Source organism: Asterias rubens, chromosome 15, assembly GCF_902459465.1.
Source record: "Asterias rubens chromosome 15, eAstRub1.3, whole genome shotgun sequence".
NCBI classification, from domain to species: Eukaryota; Metazoa; Echinodermata; class Asteroidea; order Forcipulatida; family Asteriidae; genus Asterias; species Asterias rubens.
Genome location: NC_047076.1, coordinates 3,232,959 through 3,257,628, shown reverse-complemented (window position 1 = coordinate 3,257,628; position 24,670 = coordinate 3,232,959). Strand labels below are relative to the sequence as shown.

The 24,670-nt window shown below is 38.7% G+C and overlaps 1 protein-coding gene across 3 annotated transcripts in view; it reads right to left on the bottom strand.

Moving 5' to 3' along the window:
• LOC117300084 (urea transporter 1-like) overlaps nt 1-22,650 on the bottom strand; it is a 28,384-nt gene extending 5,734 nt beyond the window's left edge. Inside the window, exons 1-4 of one of the 3 annotated variants that reach the window (XM_033783769.1) lie at nt 21,386-22,650; nt 16,857-16,987; nt 11,362-11,855; nt 7,234-7,438 (exon numbers count right to left, since the gene is read on the bottom strand). In XM_033783769.1, coding sequence (XP_033639660.1) covers nt 7,234-7,438; nt 11,362-11,798 — 642 coding nt within the window. In that variant the 5' untranslated portion in view covers nt 11,799-11,855; nt 16,857-16,987; nt 21,386-22,650. Of the gene's footprint in view, nt 1-7,233; nt 7,439-11,361; nt 11,856-16,856; nt 16,988-18,025; nt 18,047-21,385 lie in introns of those variants that run through there. The other 2 variants (XM_033783770.1, XM_033783771.1) reach the window with 2 other exon arrangements.
• Nucleotides 22,651-24,670: the final 2,020 nt, after the last annotated feature.

Below are 24,670 nucleotides of genomic sequence, written 5' to 3'. Positions count from 1 at the left end.
TATGACAACACAACAAACATGAACAGTAACTATGTTGAACATAAGCAGTGAACAAAATAAAATGTATATCATTCTATATAGGCCAACGGAAGAACGAGAGCATTTTTTCTTCAAAATGGCTTCCATTACTTTTTATTCGCCTTATTTACTTTTCTTTCCCCAAGGACAAACTGTAATGGCATTCAGCCCATCATCTCTCTCGTGTCCTAACCATGGAGGTAGAATTAATTTGAGTATTATACCTCCATGAACCGACTGAGTGCCAATTGATGCTTGCATCATCAAAGTCACACTCCTAAGATTGAGTTTTGTAAAGATTTATCTTGATGATTTGTCTTTAAGATTGAGCAGTCAACCAATGCCCCCTGCCACTTAGCTGTTTGATTTGCGTGAACGACACAGTGTGTAATGTTTGATGTTTCGTGTAAACTATTATAGGATTCGTGTTTCAGGAACTGTTAATATCATATCAGGCCAGATCAAGCGTTACATGTCTCAATTTGGCAGACTGTAGACTTTTGAACAAGTCGTTAACTGTCCCACGCGGCGAGATAGTCGAGTTGTGGCGGTGCTCTCGCGAGGAGCTTGGGATGATGTTAACGTCATCCCCAAAGCTTCTGATGAAGACGAAAAAAGCTGTAGCCAGTCGAAACGTCGAGAAGACCGACGTGTATCGCTCCATGCCTGTTAGTGTCTTGATGAATACAAGATTAGATAAGTCTCTTCCGTCTTCATAAAGACTACAATTATAAATGGTCGAAACGTCAAGAAGACCGCTCTACACGTAAAATGTGTCCTCCATCTCTCGTTAGTTATATTGATGAAGACTAGACTAAACTAAAGGTTAAAACTTATCCACAAGCTCTTACGTCTTGTAATAAAGACTAAAGCTGTATAACGTCAAGACCTGACAAGGGAACGACTAAAGGGTTTACATTATCCCAGATCTCTTCCGTCTTCTAATGAAGACTAAAGCTGTAACGTGTCGAAACGTCACGACTGGACAAATCGACACGATTAAAGGGTTAACCCTTAAGTCAATGTGTGGCAGGAGATTTTATCCCACTCTCTGTCCCCTCATATGGCGATCTTTGTACAAACTTCTTCTGATGTTGCCCTCTTTTCATCACCCTCCAGCCAATGTTCATTTCCCATGGGGGACAGTACCTCCCGCGGACAGGTTTTCAAGGGACACCATCACCATAAATCTTAGAGGTTGTGCTCGTGTTATTTTCGTGTACAATTTCAGGCCTTTTCCTATTGTTTATTATTAGTAACGGCTTAAATATCATGTGTAGAAATATTGACTCATGGGAGAACATACTATTTGCTTTCATCGAGGGGGAACATATTATTATTTGCTTTTATCGAGGGGTTTCAGGCGTTACCGGGCACTAAGGTATTCATTACGGGTTTATTACCCCCCGGGCATCATGTTCGTCAGTATGTCCTCGCAGTGACAGGAAATTAAGTTTGTTTTGTATAACATTAAAGGAAAGGAAAGTTGCCTTGGCAGTGTTTCAATTCCCGTTGCTGGTATAATATTATTATATTAAAACAAATGTCACATGCTTAGGTTTAGAGTTTGAGGTCTAGAAATCAAGCATCTGAAAGCACACAACTTCGTGTGACAAGGGCGTATTTTTCTTTCATAGTTATCCCGCAACTTCGGCGACAAATTTAGTTCAAATTTTCACAGGTTTGTTATTTTATGCATATGAAATGTTGAGATACAGTGAGAAGAATGGTCTTTGACAACATTTTGAGAAACGGCTTCTTCTAAAGTGCCATAGTTTTTGAGAAAGAAGTAATTTTCCACGAACTTTATTTCGAGACCTCAGACTTAGAACTTGAGGTCTCGAAATCAACCATCTAAACACGCACAACTTCGTGCGACAAGGGTGTTTTTTCTTTCATTATTATCTCTCAACTTCGTTGACCGATTGAGCTCAAATTTTCACAGGTTAGTTATTTTATGCATATGAAATGTTGAGATACAGTGAAACGAATGGTCTTTGACAATTACCAATAGTGTCCAGGGTTTGTAAAAGATACCAGATGGGATTTTGGCTGCTGTTTGTTTTCCTTTACTCTTCACCTCCCCCGCCTTTAATTTTTTTCTCATTTCCCCCTATTTCTCTTCCTTCTATTTATATATCATCATCACAGCAATCCACCTGCCATGTAAATTCTCTTTCCTAGTTCAGTGTTGAGCGTTGGCATCACTCAGTAACGACCCGCGCGGATAATAAATCTGTTTGTTTCCGACTCAGTCGGCGAAATGGGAATTCGTAAACGACTCTCCGAGATGCATCGCAGCTCGCACAAAGACACCATCGCACGGTCAATTTCAAAATTAATACTGGGCCATGATTTGTTTAGCTCGCTCGGCACGCACCGCTAAGCTGGATTGGAAAGGATCGTCCGAACAAAGTTAAAGTTGGTGAAAGACCACTCACTTCTCACTTCGTGTATCCCAACAAATGCATACAATTATATAGCTGTGAAAATTTGGGCCGAATTGGTCACCGAATTAGTTTGCAAGAGAATAATGACGGATAATAAAGGCTTCAGCTGAAGTCTTTTATAATTTGATTAAGAAATTAACTCTTTCTCAAAAACTACTTTACTTCAGAGGGAGCCGTTTCTCACTATGTTTTATACTAGCAACAGCTCGTATAACAAGTAATATTTTATGCTAACAAATATTTTGAGTAATTACCAATAGTGTTCAGTGCCTCGAAGTCAATATTGTATACCCACGGTCTTTGCGAGACAAACAAACTCTCTGTGAGTCCACTTGATGCCTATATTGCTATTATGGAAATTGACCGGCGTAGAACAAGGCAAGAGTGTCGCGTGCAGAACTAGAAACACACCGTCTTCAAATTGACCTTATCAGGGGACCTTATCCATTGACGTCATCAAGGGCCGAGTGGGCACCTCAACTTAGAGGTAAACCGATGAGGAATTATTGGAAACACACAGATGTGTACGTGCGGTGCATCTGATTGGTCAATGAAAGTCCCTCTTTGATCTGAGCCAATGGCGCTCTGCTCAAATAAATTGCTAACCTGTGAAATACGCTTAAAGGCACTGCAGCCAATTTCACGAAACGCTAGGATGAATCCTAACTCGAGTTAGGACGAGTAACCTGTCCTGACTTAGGATGGGTTCAATGCGTCCTACGTATTTGGATACGAAACTGAACCCGTCCTAAGTCCTAAGATTAATCCTAAGTTAGGAAGAGTTTGGTGAAATCGACGGCTGGACACTCAGTTAGTATAAACATTTACTTGGTAACGAGCAATGGAGAGCTGTTGACGGTATACAACTATTTGAGAAACGGCTCCCTCTGAAGTAACGTAGTTTTTTAGAAAAGAGATATCTTCTCCAAATATTGAAATTATTTTTTTAGTCTGTTTTTGTGTGTGGAGTCAATTTTTTTTTATTTAGCAGCCTGTGTTCTGGCAATAAATTACCCAAATGTACAAATTCAATTTCAATGGATATTATTTCATGTTAATCCTTCTTCTTTTAAAATACCTTTCCTATATTTGTTTCAAAATAAACGTCTTTAATATATAGCCTAAAGTGCTTAAATCAAGAGGAGTCAGCGTGCCCCTTTAAGACAAATCAATTACTTTTCTTGGCAGCCCCTTTCTCTTTATCATAATATAAAGATAGAAAATGAAGGCACATAATTTGTATGCAAGTAGGTTTGAACATAAAAAAAGCTGCGTCTGGAATTACTGACACTGTAAACACAGGGAGACAGTTTGACGATGTTTGTCTGATCCTCAGGGAGATGTGTTGGCCTACAGTTACAGTGGTCAAACTTCTCTAGTGGACCTCAAGTAAATATTTATCCTGCGTTAATAAAAAGAAGAAGGCTTGAAGGCATGCTGAAAGGCAGTGGAAACTATTGGTAATTACTCCAAATAATTATCAGCATAAAACCGTACTTGGTAACGAGTAATAAGGAGAGGTTGATGGTATAAAACATTGCGAGAAACGGCTCCCTCTGAAGTGACGCAGTTTTCGAGGAAGAAATAATTGTCCACGAATTTGATTTCGAGACCTTAAGTTTAGAATTAAGGTCTCGAAATCAAGCATCTGAAAGCACACAACTTCGTGTGACAAGGGCGTCTTTTTTCATAGTTATCTCGCAACTCCGACGACCAATCAAGCTCAAATTTTCACAGGTTTGTTATTTTATGCATATGCTGAGATACACCAAGTGAGAAGACATGTCTTTGACAATTACCAATAGTGTCCAAATGAAGGTTTGCACGCACCAATAATAAAACATTTTATTTTATTTTTTATAATAGGCCTAATTCATTTCAATATTTCAAAACCAGTCTGACTTCGCGAGTTAAATTCTATAAATCGGCCATGGTGGCTTTGAATAACGGCACATGACTCGCATGAATGCTCTGAAAATAATTGTAAAATATTGAGGCTTCAATAAATATTAAAATTGAGGCTTCAATAATAGTGGCGTAGTTCACCTCTTTTATTTGTGGAATTTTTGATGTAAAATTGTTGTGATTCAGTCTTTGTGCTGCGAGGCCAGTTTTTACCAACATTTATCTATCTAATAATGCTTTCCGCATGATGCAATTTTTAAAAAGAATTTGGAAATACTTTTCTGTGAGGAAAACAAAATCAAATCATCTTCATTTTTTGTCAACCACAGAATTTGATAACAAAGGGGAGAAATTAGCAGGCCTGCGTCGTTCGGCCAATCAGTTCGCTAATTTGCATTCAAGGGAAATGGTAAAGAATTTTGCTGGTTCTCGCTCTACATTTTTTCTTCATCTACCTGAATAATACATGCCTTCATTAAAGGCAGTGGACACTATTGGTAATTACTCAAAATAATTATTTGCATAAAACCTTACTTAGTGACGAGTAATGGGGAGAGGTTGATGGTATAAAACATTGTGAAAAACGGCTCCCTCTGAAGTGCCATAGTTTGAGAGAAAACAATAATTTTCCACGAATTTGATTTCGAGACCTCAGGTTTAAGAACTTGAGGTCTCGAAATCAACCATCTAAACGCACACAAATTCGTGTGGCAAGGGTGTTTTTTTCTTTCATTATAATCTCGCAAGTTCGATGACCGATTTAGCTCAAATTTTCACAGGTTTTGTTATTTTATGCTTATGTTGAGATACACCAACTGTGAAGGCTAGTCTTTGACAATTACCAATAGTGTCCACTGCCTTTAAAGGCACAGTGCACCTCTGTTTTTTTTAACCTTTTGAGTTTTAACATTATAAACGATGCACACAATACTTATAGACGTGTACAATAAAACTAACATGTGAAAGTTTAATTTCTAAAGGTGGCGCGTTTTTGACACATCGCCGAAAATTCGGAATTAATATGTTTCATGTAGGAAGAATAATCCCCAAGTAATAGGGATACCTGAGAAGCGTCACTGCAGTACTGCTTCTCAGATTCAAGTTTCGGGACATAACAAACTTATATTTGTTAACAAAACCCAGTACTTAGAAAGAAAATGTTCCCCAAAATACTTTTAGAAAGCTGATTATGCGCTTCTAACCATTGCGTTTTATTGCCATTATTTTTAACAGTGTTTACTAAACAAAAGAAACACAATGTTCACAGACTTACATAAAACTTACACAGTTTGAAGATTATGATAGTAGAAAGCTTCCCTTGAAATTGTACTTACTGAGGTGCTGTAGTTTTTGAGAAATGAGTAAAAGTAATAATTTTCGTCTCAGTTTTAGCATGTAAAAACTTAGCCGGTTATTGGCTTTCGTATAATGTCATAACTGGTTAAGGGGATTTTACATGCTAAAATAATTTTGGTCTTGTGAGACGAAAATTATTTTGTGACTTGTTTTACTCATTTCTCAAAAACTACACAACTTCAGTTAGTAATATTCAAAGGGAAGCTTTTCAGTATCATTATCTTCAAACCCTGTAAGTTTAATGTAAATCTGTTGACATTTTGAAAAAGTACCCGAATCCTTTAAAGGCCCTAGACAAAATTTTATATTTTTAGCGAAAAACCTTACTTAGTATAACGAGCAATGGGGAGCTGTTGATAGTGTCAAACATTGTGAGAAACGTCTCCCTCTGGTGAAGTAACAGTTTTTGAGAAAGAGGTAATTTCTCACGCAAATGTTAAACGACTTAAATAAAGCCTAAGCCTTATTATGCGTCTTAATTCACACCAATGTGTGCAGCAAAGGTTTTTTTCTTTCTTTCATTATTCTCTTACAACTTCGTTGACCAAAATTGAGACAAAATCTTCGCAGATTTATATTATTATTCCATGAATTGCTTTATTTGTTTGAGAAAACAATCAAACAATTATAAATTCTCGATATCGAGAATTACGGATTTATTTTAAACACATGTCATGACACGGCGAAACGTGCGGAAACACTGGTGGGTTTTCCCGTTGTGTTCTCCCGACTCCGATGACCGATTGAGCCAAATTAATTTGCACAGTTTTTGTTTTAATTTTTATAAATAAGTTGTGATACACGAAGTGTGGGCCTTTGGACAATACTGTTTACCGAAAGTGTCCAATGGCTTGAAGAGGAGAAAAGTATAATCAAAATACGAGGATTGTGTGTCTGCTTCTTCCGGCGAATTACTCATCGGCTTAGGTTCACTCCAAGAAAATTGAAAAAGTAGCACGTATCAGGGGATTTGTGTCTCTTGAGGATGAGGTTTATGCTTTCAGCGAAGATCGCAACAAAATGGGGGGGGGGGGAGAAGTAAGACGTCAGGTAAAACCGAAGTAATCTTTTCCATGGTGCGCTTTACATTAGTAAAACATGTTGGGGGGGGGGGTCCCAAACTGAGATTAAGGACGACGTTTCGGTGAGAATGATGTATAGATTTAACTAGCGACTTGATGATGTATTAACCCTGTGTTTGCACGAAGGTACACTCATACATCGGGAAATTAAATTGAAACTCGATATTCCAACTTGGTCCCGGAAGCAGTTTTTTCCTGTACACCGAAATTGTCGCTGTCGTAGTGCTTTTCAATGGGGATTTTTTTCTTCTTATAAATCGATTTCAAAAAAGGAATCTTAAAAAAAAAGTATCAGGAAAATTTTCAGGATGGCATATACTTCAGAAAAAAAACTGCGTCCTGGATATTCTTATTCACCCGAGATTTGCAAAACCTCTCACACTGCCTCAAATAATAATTACATAAACTTAAAATCTACCCACCATGAGCCAGTTGATCGGTTGATCCGTAGCGTTAGGCACCACCGTCATCATCCCGACTTGAGGTCCCGCTGGAGCGGGGCGGAAGTATGGATGGGTGGGGCCGGATGCAGCCACGAAGAGAAACGTGGCGACGTTGAAGGGTAGGTTGAAGGCAGGTATGCCCCACTGGCCAAGGAGATTGCCGAGTGCACTGGAGAGGAACACGCTGTGTGGTGGGAGATGGAGTAGATGTATCACAGTATTATTGCAGTCTCTGAGAAATGTTAGTGGAGGATCGGTGATATTATTTCAAAATCATGTCAAGCCAAACAGACCATGCAGAATGGATTTGTTGTGAAACCAAGGACTTCCCAAGTTAACTATTTTCTTTTCTTAAAGACACTGGGGTCGATTTCACAAAGAGTTAGGACTCGTCTTATCTCGAGTTAGGACGAGCTTATAGGATTAATCTTAAGGTCTGCATGCTACAGTGCAGGGTTGGGACTCGTCCTAAGTCCTAAGATTAGTCTTAAGTTGGGAAGAGTTTTGTGAAATCGACGGCAGGTCACCCACTGGTAATTGTCACAGATCTGTATTCGCATTGGCGTATCTCAACATATGCATATAACATAACCAATCATAACCAAGTTGCGAGAGAATTGTACAAGAAAAAAATACTATTGTTGCTCAAACTTGTGTTCTTACCTGCTTTCAGATACCTAAAAATGCTCAAGGCCTGAACATCTTTTAATGTTTGAGTGAACAATTACCCCGTTCTCAAAATCTACTTCAGAGGAAGTTCTTCTTTCAACGGTTTTCTGTTGCTCGTTACCGAGTAAGTTTTTTTTTTATTGCTTACAATTTAGTAGTTACCGATAGGTTCCAGTGCCTTTAAAGGTTCTCTGTATTGATGATCGGAAGAGAAAAATTACATCGAAACACCTAACATTTGGGCTATATTTTTTTTTTTTTAATAATGTGAGCATTAAATGTATAACTAAAGGCAGTACAGCTTGAGTGACTGAGATAGAATTTACCAACTCAATATCGTAAAAGAAACTATAGACACTATTAACGTAGAAGGGTAGGAACGGCAGAGTAGAGTTCAACTCCGGAACACTTTCGTGGAAAAATAGGATTTAATCCGGAACACTTATCGTTTGAGTACAGGATTTAACCCCCGTACGTATTTAAAGCCCCCTTTAATGGGCCCCGCATGGCTTGCGAAATACAGCGATTAAGTTCACGCGTGTTACTAACAGCTACACAACCACCGTACAATGTGATAACAGTTTCATTAGGAAAAGTGATGATATTTTTTTTTTCCAACAGTGGATCGTCTCATTTTTCTTTCGATGTAATGTAACAAACTGTTGCTTCAACACGAAGAAGTCATAAGTTTATCTACCCATAATACACAATACAAATAACATGGGAAAATTTCATTTAAAAATGTGGTCAATTAATTGGCAAAAAAAAATAATTCGCATCAGTTGAAATGTGCCCATCTCCTGCGAAACTTTCGCTGCAAAAAAAAAAAACCTTGTGACGTATCGCACTCGAATTCGCAGGAAGTATAAAACGGGCTATATAGGTCGAGTGGTGATATTAAGGCCGAGTTATAGTCGGTCGCGCGATGGTCGGGCGTCGGAAATCTTGACGCGCGATCATAAAAAGACATGGTTTTTAGGCCTCAGTCTTAAGATTGCGCGCAAGTCTTCCGTCGCGCGACCATCGCGCGACCGACTATAAACCGGCCTTTAGTCTTCAACAGTCAGTGGCTACTGGCGTTAGTGTTTGCATATTATAGCAAGGATCCTACTCGTGTGCCATATGGCACAGCTAAATACTCAGTCTAGAGGTAGGACACTAGACACTATTGGTAATTGTCAAAGACCAGTCTTCTTACTTGGTGTATCTAAACCTGTGCATAAAATAACAAACCTGCTAAAATTTGAGCTCGACTGGTCGTTGGAGTTGCGAGATAACTATGAAAGAAAAACACACCCTTGTCACACGAAGTTGTGTGCTTTCAGATGCATGATTTTGAGACCTCAAATTCTAAACTTGAGGTCTCGAAATCAAATTTGTGGACAATTACTTCTTTCTCGAAAACTACGTCACTTCAGAGGGAGCCGTTTCTCACAATAGTTTATACTATCAACCTCTCCCCATACTTTGTTACCAAGTGATGTTTTATGCTGCTAATTATTTTAAGTAATTACCAACAGTGTCCACTGCCTTTAAGCTGTAGATTTGGTTTTCAAGTCAATAATGCAGCACCTATAGATATAGCCTGACATTTTGAAATTGTAGCACGTGGACATAAGTGTAGCCCATTCAAGTATGCTGTATACTCGATTTTACTCTATGCAATTATAATCATGGATAGAACACTTACTGTACACCGTAAACCGTATTGGAATACATGTGAAATTTTTGTGTGTCGAACAGCGTTTTTAATTTTATTTTAGGGAGAGCAAGTGCTGGAAAAAACCTTTCCTTAAAGGCACTGGACACCCTTGGTTATTGTCAAAGACAAGTGTTCTCACTTGGTGTATCCCAACATACGTAAATAACAAGTCTGTGAAAATTTGGGCTCAATGGGTCAACGCAGTTGCAAGATAATAACGGCAAAAAACACACCCTTGTTGGACACATTAATTGTGTGCTTTAAGATATAAAAGGCTTTTGGCCTGCTGAAGTCTTTTATTTGAGTGAGAAAATAACCTCTTTCTCAAAACTACGTTTCCTCAGAGGGGGGCTGTTTCTCACAATGTTTTATACTATCAACCTCTCCCCATTACTCGTTACCAAGTAAGGTTTTATGCTAATAATTATTTTGAGTAAATACCAATAGAACTGGGGGCCAGTCACAAACAATAAAGATTACATAGTATTTTTTTTTCTTCTGATAAACCCTATCTTGTTAAACAGTTTTTTTAGCCAAATGAGAAAGATTGCATTTTTAAATTGCAGTCTATATTCCAATAGTTTTTCTTTTTATAACATTTTTGGAGCAGTAGTGTCTATTTGAGAAGCAGGCAGATGAGTTCCTTGCGAATTGAATTAAGACTTAAAGCTTGGGAAGGTCAACCATTCGGTAATTTGATTAAATTATAAACGTCAATATTGTGCAGTTATTTGTTATTGATATTCAATGCACTGGATGGGGGCAGGTGCGACAACGGATCGGGACTGACTGTTATAAAACATAAAAGACAATTAGATTTAAATTGTAAATATATCTCAGCATGACGTACGTTTTAAATTACGAACATTGTCGAGCTGGCCCGAGAACTGCCGATGTGCGATTTCGTTGGTAAAATTAGATATATAAACCGTGTATAAATCTCGTCATGATAACCAAACGAACACTGCCGAGCAAGACCGAGAACTGTCGGTGGGCGATTCGTTCACATTTGTTTTATATTACCCGTGTTTCTCGGCACTACGTTTGTTTTTTCTGACGAATTTAGCCGAACAAGACCGATAACTGTTGATGAGCGATTCGTTCAAATTTGTTTTCTTTTACCCGTGTATATCTCGGGACTACGTTCGTTTTATCTGACGAATTTTGCCGAACAAGACCGATAACTGTCGATGAGCGACTCGTTCACATTGTGTTTTTTTACCCGTGTAAATCTCGGGACTACGTTCGTTTTATATGACGAATTTTGCCGAACAAGACCGATAACTGTCGATGAGCGATTCGTTCACATTTGGGTTTTTTACCCGTGTAAATCTCGGGACTACGTTCGTTTTATCTGACGAATTTTCCCGAACAAGACATTGTCTGGCATCAAGTATAGCCCTAAAATGGGAGCGAATGCAAGGGGTTGTTTGTGAAAGATAGACTGGTCCCCTGTGAAAGACAGGCACCGATCTTGTGGGCCAAATCATTTGTTTCTACAATTATTTCATTAGGTTATGTCATTATTTCAGGTGTTCATGCTATAGGTGAATTCCTAGCCCTATATAGGACTCTTTCTCTGTACACAGGAACACTGTAGTACAATACGAAAGTGTAAGGCCGCCAGGGCTAGGTGAATTCCCAGCTCTCACTGCCACTGCCAAAGAAGAGCAAACAAACATACAAACGACCAAGCAAAACAAAACAAACAACCACAAACAATACAAAACACCAACCTGAATATAGCGAATAGGGCGACTGGCAGCAGGAGCAACGCCTGCCAGTCGAGCAGACCGGTCAACGCCGGTATCACCAAGCCGGTCAGTAGACCCTGAAACGCCACCCCACCGCTATCCACGCCCCCTCTCGGCTGTCTCATTGCCATGGCAGTCAGCTGGGCCACAACGAGTCCTAAGATACCACACAATGCCTGCCAGGGATTCTGAACGAACAAAGCTACCATGATGATCAGCCCGCTGATTGGGTTGTTCAAAAAGATGGGCTGTCCGAAGCCACGGCAGCAAGCGTTCAGGAATCGTACCGGGCACGGCTTCGTGGCGACCCACCGGTCCAGGGGCTCAACGGTCCCCGTAAAGTAGGCCGTGAAACCGACAAGGCGGGCCATGGTAGTCTTGGCCTCAGTCGTTTCACCGTGACCAAGTTCTGTTGCCATCCGCACGGTTTGATTAGCGTGTCTTGTTGAATCTTCAGTCCTTCCAGCACTTCAGTCCTGAAAATGGAACCATTCGAGTTTTTGTTATCACTTTAAAACTTTGGTAAATATGTACAACCGGTACCCACCATACAGTTTCAAGGCAGTGCATGCACCGCAGCTAGGCTATCATTTTGGCGAGAGACGGTGTTTTTAATAAGGAGCGCGCACGCTGTTTACAACATACGCGCCCAATGATATCACGCATCTCTACGCGCCATTTTGATTCCAAGAGACCCTTCTCCTATGACGTCACTTCTTTGCTACACGCCATGCATGCTAAATAGGGTCAATATTTCACCTCGGCTGAAACAAATATATATCTACCCTTTACCTCTATAATTTCACAAAACACGAAGATTTAACACGAGTTGCCAATGTCACAAAATGAGTAATGTATATTTTGTAATGGCACTTTGCTAATAGCAATTAATAAGAGTGATTTGCAGTTAATACCAATCTTTAGCTCTTTGTTAACCTGAGTCCCGGAGTGCTCATTTTACGGTTTGGACAAAGGGTAAAACAAAGTAGGGAAAATACAGGGGCCTCCCAAGGGGACTACGTATGACTGGGGCGCTCCACAAGAAATGGTGATGCTATATTGAGAACTCTTTCTTGGTAGACTTTTGAACAGGGGAGGGATTTCTTTTCAGCCTGCAATAATGTATAAATGGGCATGGGTTAAATACTAGAAATGCTGATTCTCTTAATGTTGTTCTCCCTAAGCTTTTACATGGAAGGTTTTAAAGCAATCTTTTGATCATTCTGGTGCTGCTAAATGGAGTAAGTTACCAACTGAGGCCCAACATGCATCGTCTGTTGGTGGTTTTAAAATATGTTTACACAAATAAATGTTTAAGTTTATTTTAATGAGAAAATAGAATTAGCTGTTGCAAACAACTTACCAACCAAATGGACCGAGAGTATAAATGCAAAAAGAAAGTTAATGGCCTGACGTTTCGACCCTGGCAGAGTCTTTCTCGAAGGCTAAATGACAACACAACAAACATGAACAGGTAACTAAGTGAAACATAAGCAGTGAAGTGGAAATACATGACTTGGGTTAGAAAGCATACATAAAAAAGCAGGGGGTAAACAAAGAATAGGGGGACAAAAAGGGGGGGGGGTTAATGGAAGGGACTGGCTTGACCACAAGCAAGAAGATGGAAACACAAAGGACAACATCAAGGGTGGTGAGGTTGGGTTAAAAGTAATTTATTAGTGAATGAGGCTCAGGCTAAAAGGCTATGGGGAAAAAAGGAGACAGCAAAACAAAAGGTTTATTAGTCGTTTATATACGCCAGTCCCTTCCCTTCACCCCCCCTTTGTGTCCCCCTATTCATTGTTTACCCCCTGCTTTTGTATGTATGCTTTCTAACCCCAATTAATGTATTTCCACTTCACTGCTTATGTTTCACTTAGTTACCTGTTCATGTTTGTTGTGTTGTCATTTAGCCTTCGAGAAAGACTCTGCTAGGGTCGAAACGTCAGGCCATTAACTTTTATTTTAATCCTAATGTTTTTTTTTTATTTATTTATTTTTTTTTTATGTAAAATCTGTTTACTCTGACTGTTTGTATTTTTTTTAATAACGTTTTGTTTGCCCTTTTTTTATAACACAGGATCATAATATAAACAGCTCTTGTGCTGATTGTTTGTATTCTGTAAAAAGATCTATAAATAAATAAATAAACAAACAAATAACTGTTCAGACAGAGCTTTATTTCAACATTTATTTCATTGTGAAGTCGGCCCAAGGGAAAGGAACTTCCGTGCAAATGAGATAATGGGATAATTGAGGCATTGCTTGATGAGGTATCAATATACATTTGATTTGCGGTAACACCATGTGTGTATCTACTTGCTAGGCAGGTAATCGTATACAAGTTATTATCGTCTTACCGTGACAACTTTGAGCTAAGAAGTAAAACAGCAGTCTATCCTTTCCACGAATTTGATTTCGAGACCTCAAGTTTAGAAGTTGAGGTCTCGAAATAAACCATCTAAACGCACACAACTTCATGTGAAAAGGGCGTTTTTTCTTGTATTATTATCTCACAACTTCGATGACCGATCGAGCTCAAGTTTTCACAGGTTAGTTATTTCTTGCATATGTTCAGATACACCAACTGTGAAGGCTAGTCTTTGACAAATACCAATAGTGTCCACTGCCTATAAAGACACTGGACACTATTGGTAATTGTCAAAGTCAAGTCTTCTTACTTGGTGTATCTCAACATATGCATGAAATAACAAGCCTGTGTGAAAGTTTGAGCGCAATTGGTCGTCGAATTTGCGAGATAGTAAAGAAAAAAAAATAGAACACAATTGTCACACGAACTTGTGTACATTCAGATGCTTCATTTCGAAACCTCAAAATCTAATTCTGAGGTCTCAAAGTCAAAGTCATGGAAATTTACTTCTACTACGTTACTTCAGAGGGAGCCGTTTCTCACAATGTATTGTACTGCCAACAGCTCGCCATTATTCGTCACCAAGTAAGGTTTATGCGAATAATTATTTTGAGCAGCTACCAATCGTGTCCACGGAAGGCTTTAGCCTGCATTTTCAAAATCAAAAGGTACATTGCCCTTAAAAACAAATCATGATGAACCACACACCATGTTGCACGACAATGTTCAATGAAGAATACTGACATCATGTTGTCATGGAAACCAACCAAATCCAATCAAAGTGCTCAATCACCAGGGAATACCAATAATGAAAAATGACGACCTAATTATTTTTGTTTGAGACGCATTCTGAAAAACAAGTGTGAATAATAAACGCTAAGCGGACCCTCAGGGATACTTACTTTGTTTTCGTATGAAATTATAGTATGACGCCCCTACACTAGGAATATAGCGATGAGCCAATTTACCATTTTTACTGAACGTGTTAGTAGGAGAAACAAACGAGGATGAGAATGCGTCTTAAAATGTTCACCTACTTACATCCCGTTTGTACTTTGATTATCTTATTATCTTGTATTTTAAGCCTATATGGTTTTCGTATATAAGCTAAAGTAGTAGTTCAGTCTATTTTCTATACCATCCGCCCTGGTAATAGCTAAAAAGCAGGACAGTTCTTTTCAGAACTGAGAAGTCTCTTGAACCTCCGATTATCTACTCCGCGGAAGTAGAATAAAGTAAGACAGTTCTCTAAGAACAAACTCTACCTGGCAAGTAGATACACATATGGTGTTACCGCAAACCAAATATACATTGATACCTCACCATGCAATGTCTCAGATCATATAATATATATGGTTTTCCTTTACAATCGGGATATAATTGGTAATGCATGGATTGTACATGAGTCATGACGTCATTGGCCGCCATCTTTAATGAAACGTGCACGCGTGAAAGACTATCCAAGTCTGAGAGTTGTGTTGTGCGCAGGCCGTAGACGGGGTTACTTTTCCATTGTTGTGTCTGTGAGTCGACTCTTATAAAGTTTCAATAAGTTGCAAGCCGTCGATTTTACCAAACTCTCCCTAACTTAGGATTAATCTTAGGACTTAAGACGAGTTAAGTTCCGTAATCTTATTATAAGCCTACGTGAGAACGCATTGAACCCATCCTAGGACGAGTCTTCTCGTCTTACTAGTAAAGCGTCCAGTGAACTTATCGTATTCTTTAATATTTTGTAAGAGATTATATCTACATGTACACAAAACATGATAACACCAATTATATATCGCAAGCTGTTCACTGGAGGTTTTGTTGGTAGCCACAAATCATATTTTGAAGTTGTTATGGTAGCGAACTGCCGGTTATCAACGGGTTAATACGGATGCACTCCATTCACAAAAATCACGCTATTTTAAATGTGTTGTTTTGTCATCGCTCATCATAATTCGAGGTCGTTTACACAACACGAAGATAAAGAGCAAATTACGGATTGTTCTTCTTAATTCTTAATTCTATTCAGCACAGCAGGTTGGATATAGATTGGCAGATGTTTCGACGACCATTTGGACTTTCGTCTCAAAAGGCACTGGCCGGAACTTGCCGATATGCGCAGTGTCAACACACGTATTAATTATGATTCCGAAACAACGGAAAGTCAACTGCTGTTTGACATCCTCCCTACCCGACGGATGTTTTGTGTCCATCGGATGCGTTCATACATCGTTGCAAGATGCTTTTGTGGTGAATACTAGTAGTACGTGAAGGCTGCCTTCGATCTTTAAAAAATACCCAAAGGGTTAGAAATAATCGAATTGCTGACCTTTCTCCCTACTGTAAGAATTATCAATGCTCAATATTGCCGCGTCCATTTTGTTTTGCTTTTGGCAGAAAAAGTGAGCGTCATTTGCCGCCTGAGCAGCTCCGATGAAATTTGATCATGTTGTGATTTTTCTCGTCACCAAACAAACGGTCCTTGTCATTCGGGGTAAAAAAAAATCCGAAATATTTAAGGCACCCCAAACCTTCTTCTCGCTTTAACTTACTACCCAAACATAGGCAAGGTTTTTTAGCCAGGATTCGGTAAAAAGGTATCAACATTGCTGGAAACTTTAAAACTGCGTGACTGTTTAAATTGTTTATTTACCATTCGTAAAAGGCACTGGACGCGTTGGGAAATATTGTCAATGACCAGTATTCTCACTTGGTGTATCCCAACATAATGTATAAAATGACAAGCCTGTGAAAATTGGGCTCAATTGGCCATCGAGGTTGCCAGGAGATGATGAAAGAAACACACACACTTGTTGTAAATTTGTGTGCTTTCAGCTTTAAATAAAAGACTTTCAGCTGAAATTGTTTTTATTTAGTGAGAGAACAAAATTACATTACTTCAGAGGGAGCCGTTTTTCACAATGTGTTATACTCTCAGCAGCTCTCCGTTTCTCGTTACCAATTGTTAGTTTTTATGCTAACATTTTTAACATGTATAAACAAAAATTGAACGATAAAATATGGTGTCCAAATTGAAAACAGTGTGTCCATATGTCCCTAGGAAAAATAATGAGAACAACTGAAATGTGAATGAATTTTCCTTATTGAACATTACCTGGAACTGCTGTGTAGTTTCCTGGCTTTATTGCCTCGTATGAATTAGACCGGTCTATGAGTATGATACTGTACTGTACTCGCACACTCATATGTTGATCTTCAGTTATACCCCATCATAGAGACCGGTGCCTAACAACAAAAGGGAGGGTTTACCTTAAAGGCAGTGGACACTATTGGTAATTACTCAAAATAATGATTAGCATAAAACCTTACTTGGTAACGAGTAATGGGGAGAGGTTGATGGTGTAAAACATTGTGAGAAACAGGTCCCTCTGAAGTGATGTAGTTTTCGAGAAAACAATAATTTTGTTACGAATTTGATTTCGAGACCTCAGATTTAGAATTTGAGGTCTCGAAATCAGCATCTGAAAGCACACAACTTCGTGTGACAAGGATGTATTTTCTTTCATTATTATCTCGCAACTTCGAGGACCGATTGAGCTAGAATTTTCACAGGTTTGTTATTTTATGCATATGGTGTTTTTTCTTCCATTAATCTCTCGCAATTTCGACGACCAGTTGAGTTCAAACTTACACAGGTTTGTTATTCTATGCATTATGTTAAGATACACCGAGTGAGAAGACTGATCTTTGACAATTACCAATAGTGTCCACTGTATTTAAGTGTGACATCAGCATGGTCAAATAGAAATACATAACTAGAGAGAGACATGGTCAGAAATCACATGCAGGAAATACAAGGGGGTAAACAATTAATACGGAGACAAAGGGGAGGGGGGGGGGGTTCACGGGTTGGTTTGACCATAAACAGATGGAAGCACATAATTCACAGGATCAAAGGTGGGACGGGGAGAAAAGGTAATTAATTAGTTAATGAGGCAGGCTATGTTATACAATGGAGGTAGAATTATGGTTATACCATAATGACCTCTTGGTTGGTAAACAGCCAATTATATTTGCTAAGTTGTAGCATTATGGCGTATATCTTATCTACATTATCATAGCAAATAAAACATTCAAACGGTAAAAAAGGGTATTCTTTCCCGTTACCAATTGTTAGTTTTTATGCTAACATTTTTAACATGTATAAACAAAAATTGAACGATAAAATATGGTGTCCAAATTGAAAACAGTGTGTCCATATGTCCCTAGGAAAAATAATGAGAACAACTGAAATGTGAATGAATTTTCCTAATTGAACATTACCTGGAACTGCTGTGTAGTTTCCTGGCTTTAATGAGGCAGGCTATGTTATACAATGGAGGTAGAATTATGGTTATACCATAATGACCTCTTGGTTGGTAAACAGCCAATTATATTTGCTAAGTTGTAGCATTATGGCGTATATCTTATCTACATTATCATAGCAAATAAAACATTCAAACGGTAAAAAAGGGTATTCTTTCCCTTTAAATATATTTAACACATAGTTCGAGCGATAAGTCTCGTTATTGTTTATTTAGGATTTAAACATTGCAAACACTAGATACTGCTAATGACCTCACAGGCTTAGTCCATAAGATATTGCTAGATGTATAGGTCTGTACAATTCATAATGTCCCTAAGTACACTCTTAAAGGCAGTGGACACTGTTGGTAATTACTCAGAAAAATTATCATCATAAAACCCTGCTTGGTAACGAGTAATGGGGAGAGGTTGATGGTATAAAACATTGTGAGAAACGGCTCCCTCTGAAATGACGTAGTTTTCGAGAAATAGGTAATTTCCCACGAATTTGATTTCGAGACCTCAAGTTTAGAATTTGAGGCCTCGAAATCAAGCATCCGAAAGCACACAATTTCGTGTTGCACGGGTGTTTTTTTCTTTCATTATTATCTCGCAACTCCGACGACCAATCGAGCTCAAATTTTCACAGGTTTGTTATTGTATGCATATGTTGAGATACAGCGAGTGAGAAGACTTGTCTTTGACAATTACCAATAGTGTTCATTACTTTAAGGGACGGTATTGACAGAGTCATCTTGAATTCTCGTTTCCCATTCAGTTCAGTGTAATCATAGATGTAGATGTGCAATATATGTAGGTCTGTAAAACTTTCAATGTCCCTATTACATTCTTAAAGGGAAGGTACACGTTTGGTAATTAATACTCAAAACAAATATTAACTTAAAAACTGACTTGGTAACGAGCATTGGAGAGCTGTTGATAGTATACAACATTGTGGGAAACGACTCCCTCTGAAGTAGCATTAGATTTTGAAATAGAGGCAATTTCTCACTAAAATAATAAAATACTTCTAGCTAGAATTATTTTATTCCTATCTGAAAGCACAACAATTCGTCCAAACAAGGGTGTTTTTCCTTTCATCATTTTCTCCCAACTCCGATGACCAACTGAGCTCAAATTTACACAGGTTTGTTATTTTATGCATATTTTGAGATACACCATTGACAGTTACCAATAGTGTACCCTCCGGTATCATACAGCATAGGCATCTTGATTTCTCGTTTCCCATTCAGTTCAGTGTAATCATAGATGTATGTAGAATAGACGTAGGTCTATACAGATTCGCAATGTCCTATAGTTACATTCTTACAGGCACTGGACACCTTTGGTAATTGTCAAACACCAGTCTTCTCAATTGGTGTATCTCAACATATGCATAAAATAACAAACCTGTTTAAGTTTGAACTCAACTGGTCGTCGAAATTGCGAGAGAATAACGGAAGAAAAATTACCCTTGTCGCACAAGTTGTGTGCTTTTAGATGCTTGCATTCGAGATCTCAGCTGAAATATCGAATTCAATTCAAATATTTTAGTGAGAAATTACTTCTTTCTCAAAAACTACGTTAATTCAGAGGGAGCCGTTTCTCACAATGTTTTATACTATCAACAGCTCTACCTCCATTGCTCGTTACCAAGTAAGTTTTATATGCTAAAAATTATTTTGAGTAATTACCAATAGTGTCTAGTGCCTTTAATGGACTGTATCAGCAGAATAGGCATCTTGATTGCTTGTTTCCCATTCGTTCGTTTTTTTCCCCATCACATCATCAGGCTGGGCTGATATAACAATAGCCTGGGGCCTGTAAATGATTGGGAAATCGAACTGACATAGACACTGCGTATACAGGATACCTGACAGACGAACACGCTGTGATCAATGTCTATTCTCTATCAGTCTCTCACACATTATTATATAGTCTGAGAGATTCTGCCCCAGGGATAGTGGAAACAATGATAGGTGTTATACATAATTAATCATGGTAAAAATAACGATGTTTAAAGGCATTGGTAATTACTTAAAATAATTATTAGCATAAAACCTTACATGGTGACGAGTAATGGGGAGAGGTTGATAATGTGAGAAACGGCTCCCTCTGAAGTCATGTAGCTTTCGAGAAAGAAGCAATTTCGAGAACTCAGGTTTATAATTTGAGGTTTCGAAATCAAGCATCTAAACGCACACAACTTCGTGTGACAAGGATGTATTTTCTTTCATCATTATCTCGCAAATTCGACGACAGATTGAGCTCAAATTTTCACAGGTTTGTTATTTTATGCATATGTTGAGATACACCAAGTGAGTTTTTACACCGTTCGAATGTTTCGATCCTATACAAATGGAAATATAAAATATAACAAAATGAAAATGTGTTGTTGCATTTTTTAGATATCGCCAAAAATCTGGAGCGAAGTCCACACAGGAAGATGGTCCCTATAGGATGTACACAATCTGTATTATATTAATTTTTTTTGAGAATTCAAATTTATTACTTTTTCCATATATACAACCGCAGTACTTGCAAGTGACAGGTAAAAGTGAAATGAGACAAGGTGAAATGTCTCTTAAAAATGCTTTCTACCCAAACTTGATGTACTCCTTAACTCACGAGTCTTTACCAAACGTATACAGACGAAAACTGATCGTTTATGAAATTCTTACACTTTTTCGAGTGATATAAAATTACTGAAGTCGTTTTTGAGAAAAAATTATCTGGAAACAAAACGCAACAGCTGATGTTTTTGTACAACCAAAGTTAAGGACACTGTGTTAAACATGCTGAACAGCACAGTTTTCAAAATTTTCTCTTGACCCTCTTGTACAACATGTTTCACAAGTTTGTTTCATGTTTGGTTGATCTCACAAAGTATGAACACCCGCGAAGATTTTGCCATCTCTAAATCTTGCACAACACCACCGCCATGTCCACATAAAAGGCACCGGACAGATTGTCAATTGCCAAAGACCCGTCTCCTCACTTGGTGTATCCCAACATGTGCATAACATAACAAATCTGTGAAAATTTTGACTCCATTGGTCATCGAAGGTACGAGAAAATAATGGAATAATAAAAAAAATGATGCAAACAAATAACTTGTGTGCTTTTCTAAAAAGGGCTTTAGGCCTGAAGTCTTCTACCAGAATTCAAATATTTGAGTGAGAAATTAACTCTTTCTAAAAACATACGTTACTTGAGAGGGAGCAGTTTCTCACAATGTTTTATTCTATCAAAAGCTCTCCATTGCTCGTCAGAAAGAAATTATTTTGAGACATTAACATATAGTGCCCATTACTTTATGATGCTACGTACAGTACTCACCAACTTTGGTTTTCAGTGCGTTGTAAGTAGACGGCAATACCAATGCAAGAAAGCTGCGCTCTTCACTGCCGCGTTCTTAAACTCTCACCTCGGGGTATAAGTTTATCCATACTTTATGAACCGGACGTAAAGCATACTCGTATTATAGAGAACCCCTCACCAGCATTCTACAATCAATTCACAGAGTTCCTAGAATTTTAGAGTAGAAGGTGAGGTTTCTGCATCTGGAGACAGTACGAGCCAGAAAGAAAAGGTGTTCCAAGTTCGTATCAGATTGCTGCGGGAGGAAAACTGTTTAAACACCGGCAGTATGTGCAAGGACAAACCCGAACGAGTTTTATCAACGCACGTGTAAACTATACCACACACTTAATTGACTTTACCTAATGTAGATGTAAGGAGAAAAAAACAAGTGCAATGCAGAGCAACATTGCTCGTTGTTGTAGGTAATGATGGTTTGGTGAGAGATCATGCACTGGTTCGTATTGGCTTTCAGATTAATTACACACGACGTTGGTTTCTTTTCCTCCTTGCTGGTTCGTTTTTAACATATCGTATATCAGAGTTGAAACAGGCTGGTGTGTCATCATGGCAGTAGCGAACTGTTTAAAGTTGTGATTAACATGCAAGAGCAGACGACCGAGAGAGCACAACAACTGAGAGAGATCATGCACTGGTTCGTATTGGCTTTCAGATTAATTACACAAGACGTTGGTTTCTTTTCCTCCTTGCTGGTTCTTTTTTAACATATATCGTATATCAGAGTTGAAACAGGCTGGTGTGTCATCATGGCAGTAGCGAACTGTTTAAAGTTGTGATTAACATGCAAGAGCAGACGACCGAGAGAGCACAACAACTTTAGGTTTGCCGCGCATTTAGCAACTGGATAACAGCAGCACGTGTTGACACATGTGGTTGATGGTTTTCCCTGTAGTGATTGCAGTGTTACATGCAATCGTAGCTGAACTGCCTGTTGTTATACAGCCCGAATGGTTTCATTGCTTCAGTGTTACACGTAATCGTGGCCTAGCTTTGAGTAGTCATCCAGGCCTATGGTTGCATGGCTATCCCGTATACAGCATTTGCAGCCATGAAGATGCAGGCCGAAAAGTCGATCTGAGAAGATCTCTTGAAAATGTCACAATCACAAGATGTGTGTACGGCGGTAGCGCGGACTGATTGATATTTATCATTGGTTGCTAGCGCAAAGCCATACAAACAACCACGTGCTCATGCAGTGCTTTTAAAATCTTCGACCGTTATGATGCTATGCATTCCACCTCGGAGCCTTTTTATACGGCGTGCCTCGACGTGTGGGAATATTAAATCGTTGATGACTTGCTCTGAACAGCACCTGCTACGGGTGTCCCTTTTTGATCGAAACTATGCCAGGTACGGTTCAATGTTTGATAAGGGCTTCGGGATCGGTGTGTGCTTGAGTGGAGCATTTGACTCAGCGCTGCGTGAATTTGAGCCTAATTGGCTGGCTGGCACCAATCTACTGTAATCGTCAGAAGGACGTGATATCTCAATTGCTTTAAAGTCAAACAGAAGTCAAAACCAATAACGATGTTTTTGTTTTCCAACAAAATTGATGATTGTATTTTGCGAAACGCAGGATGATCACAATGTTCTTTCTTTATTCACGAAACCGGCTGAAATATAAAGGCGTGATATCTCAAAAGATTTGAAGCCATAAAGAAGTCTAATCCAATGTGGATGTTTTTTTAAAATAAAATTCATGTTGAAAGACTATTTTGTGCAAAACGCAAGACGACAAATCATCAGTTTGATGTACTCACTTACCAATGTTGTAATTGCCACAGGGGTGTGATATCTCTATAATGAAGGCCTATGTATTATAATGTTACTACGCCAACTATAAGTATGTCTGATATGCCTGAATACATGAGATTCCATGTCTAGGGGTTTTCTTTTCCATTGTCTTGATTTGAAATTGCCAGTTTCTCCGGATTATTGTTCTTAGCAATATGACTTGGGACTCTGATTATGCAGTTTCATAATAACTTCAGAATTATGATCATTCAAATCCGTCAGCAAAATGGACTCACCTTGGGTGCTACTGCCTATTTACGGCAATGCCGATCGGGACGTGCCCTCATCAGTTTTTGGTTGGTCACCATGGCAACGCATCCCACTAGAGACACGACTTAACCAATCTGGAGAAGTCTATGACGTCATTGGCTGTCAGGAGTAAATGTTGAGCGGGGAGCGGGAAACCTAAGTGCAAAGCCACAATTTGCAGAAGACCCGGTGTAGAGATTATGATAATAATATAGCTGTGCGTCGTGCAATAGATCTGTATCATGCTGTCTCCATCTTGGTCATGTTCCTTGTATCGAATAACAATAATTAAAGCTAATAATCATTTTGAAAATATGAACCAGACTATTTTGTTCTTCAAGCCTCGGTTTGATTACATATATATCAACTGGAAAATTCAAGATGGCTGCACCATGATAAAGGTCTATCAACTTGTCTTGTCGCCATTTATCGTCATGTACCCCGTGATATTATAGCAATATAATTGCAAAATATTCTGTATATCTCTTTAAAAAAAAAACAGACCATTTTGAGTTGATTAAAAGCACTTGCCACCTTTTCATGGAACTGTATTTAGGATATACCGAAAAGACAAAAATCGGGTTCTACTATTCCGCCCGGCGGATCACTATTCTAAATACACTTCCGTATACCTTTTGTAATATTGTCAAAGACCAGTATTCTTACTCGTTTTGTGTCCCAACATATGCATGAAACAATAAATCTGTGAAATTTTGGGGCTCATTTGGTCATTGAAGTTGCAAGATAATAAATGAAAGAAAGCAAAATAAAACACCCGTGTTGCACAATTTAGGCAATACATAAATAAATGCAAAAACAACACCAACAACAGCTACAACAAACAAACAAATGAACACCCCGACATGGTTGTCACTTTACGGTGGCTTCTGTGTGACATCTCAGATTCATTGTGGCTTTATACGATCATGTCCCGTGTTCCTTCAAGGCCGCTATAGTTAGCTCTGCCAACCAAGTTCATCGCCTTGAATGTACAATTTGTGAATCTCCATGTAGATAAAAATGCTTGAACAGTCAATACGACATAGCCTTGGAGAATTGGTTTAATGCATAGGGAGTTTATTCAATCAACGTACGAAGCTATTGTCTTGTCTTGGGGCACTTTACACTATAATAACGTGACCGGAAAGGTGTGCATTTACTGCTAATTCTTGATGCTTAGTCCGTCTAATGGCCATTGAC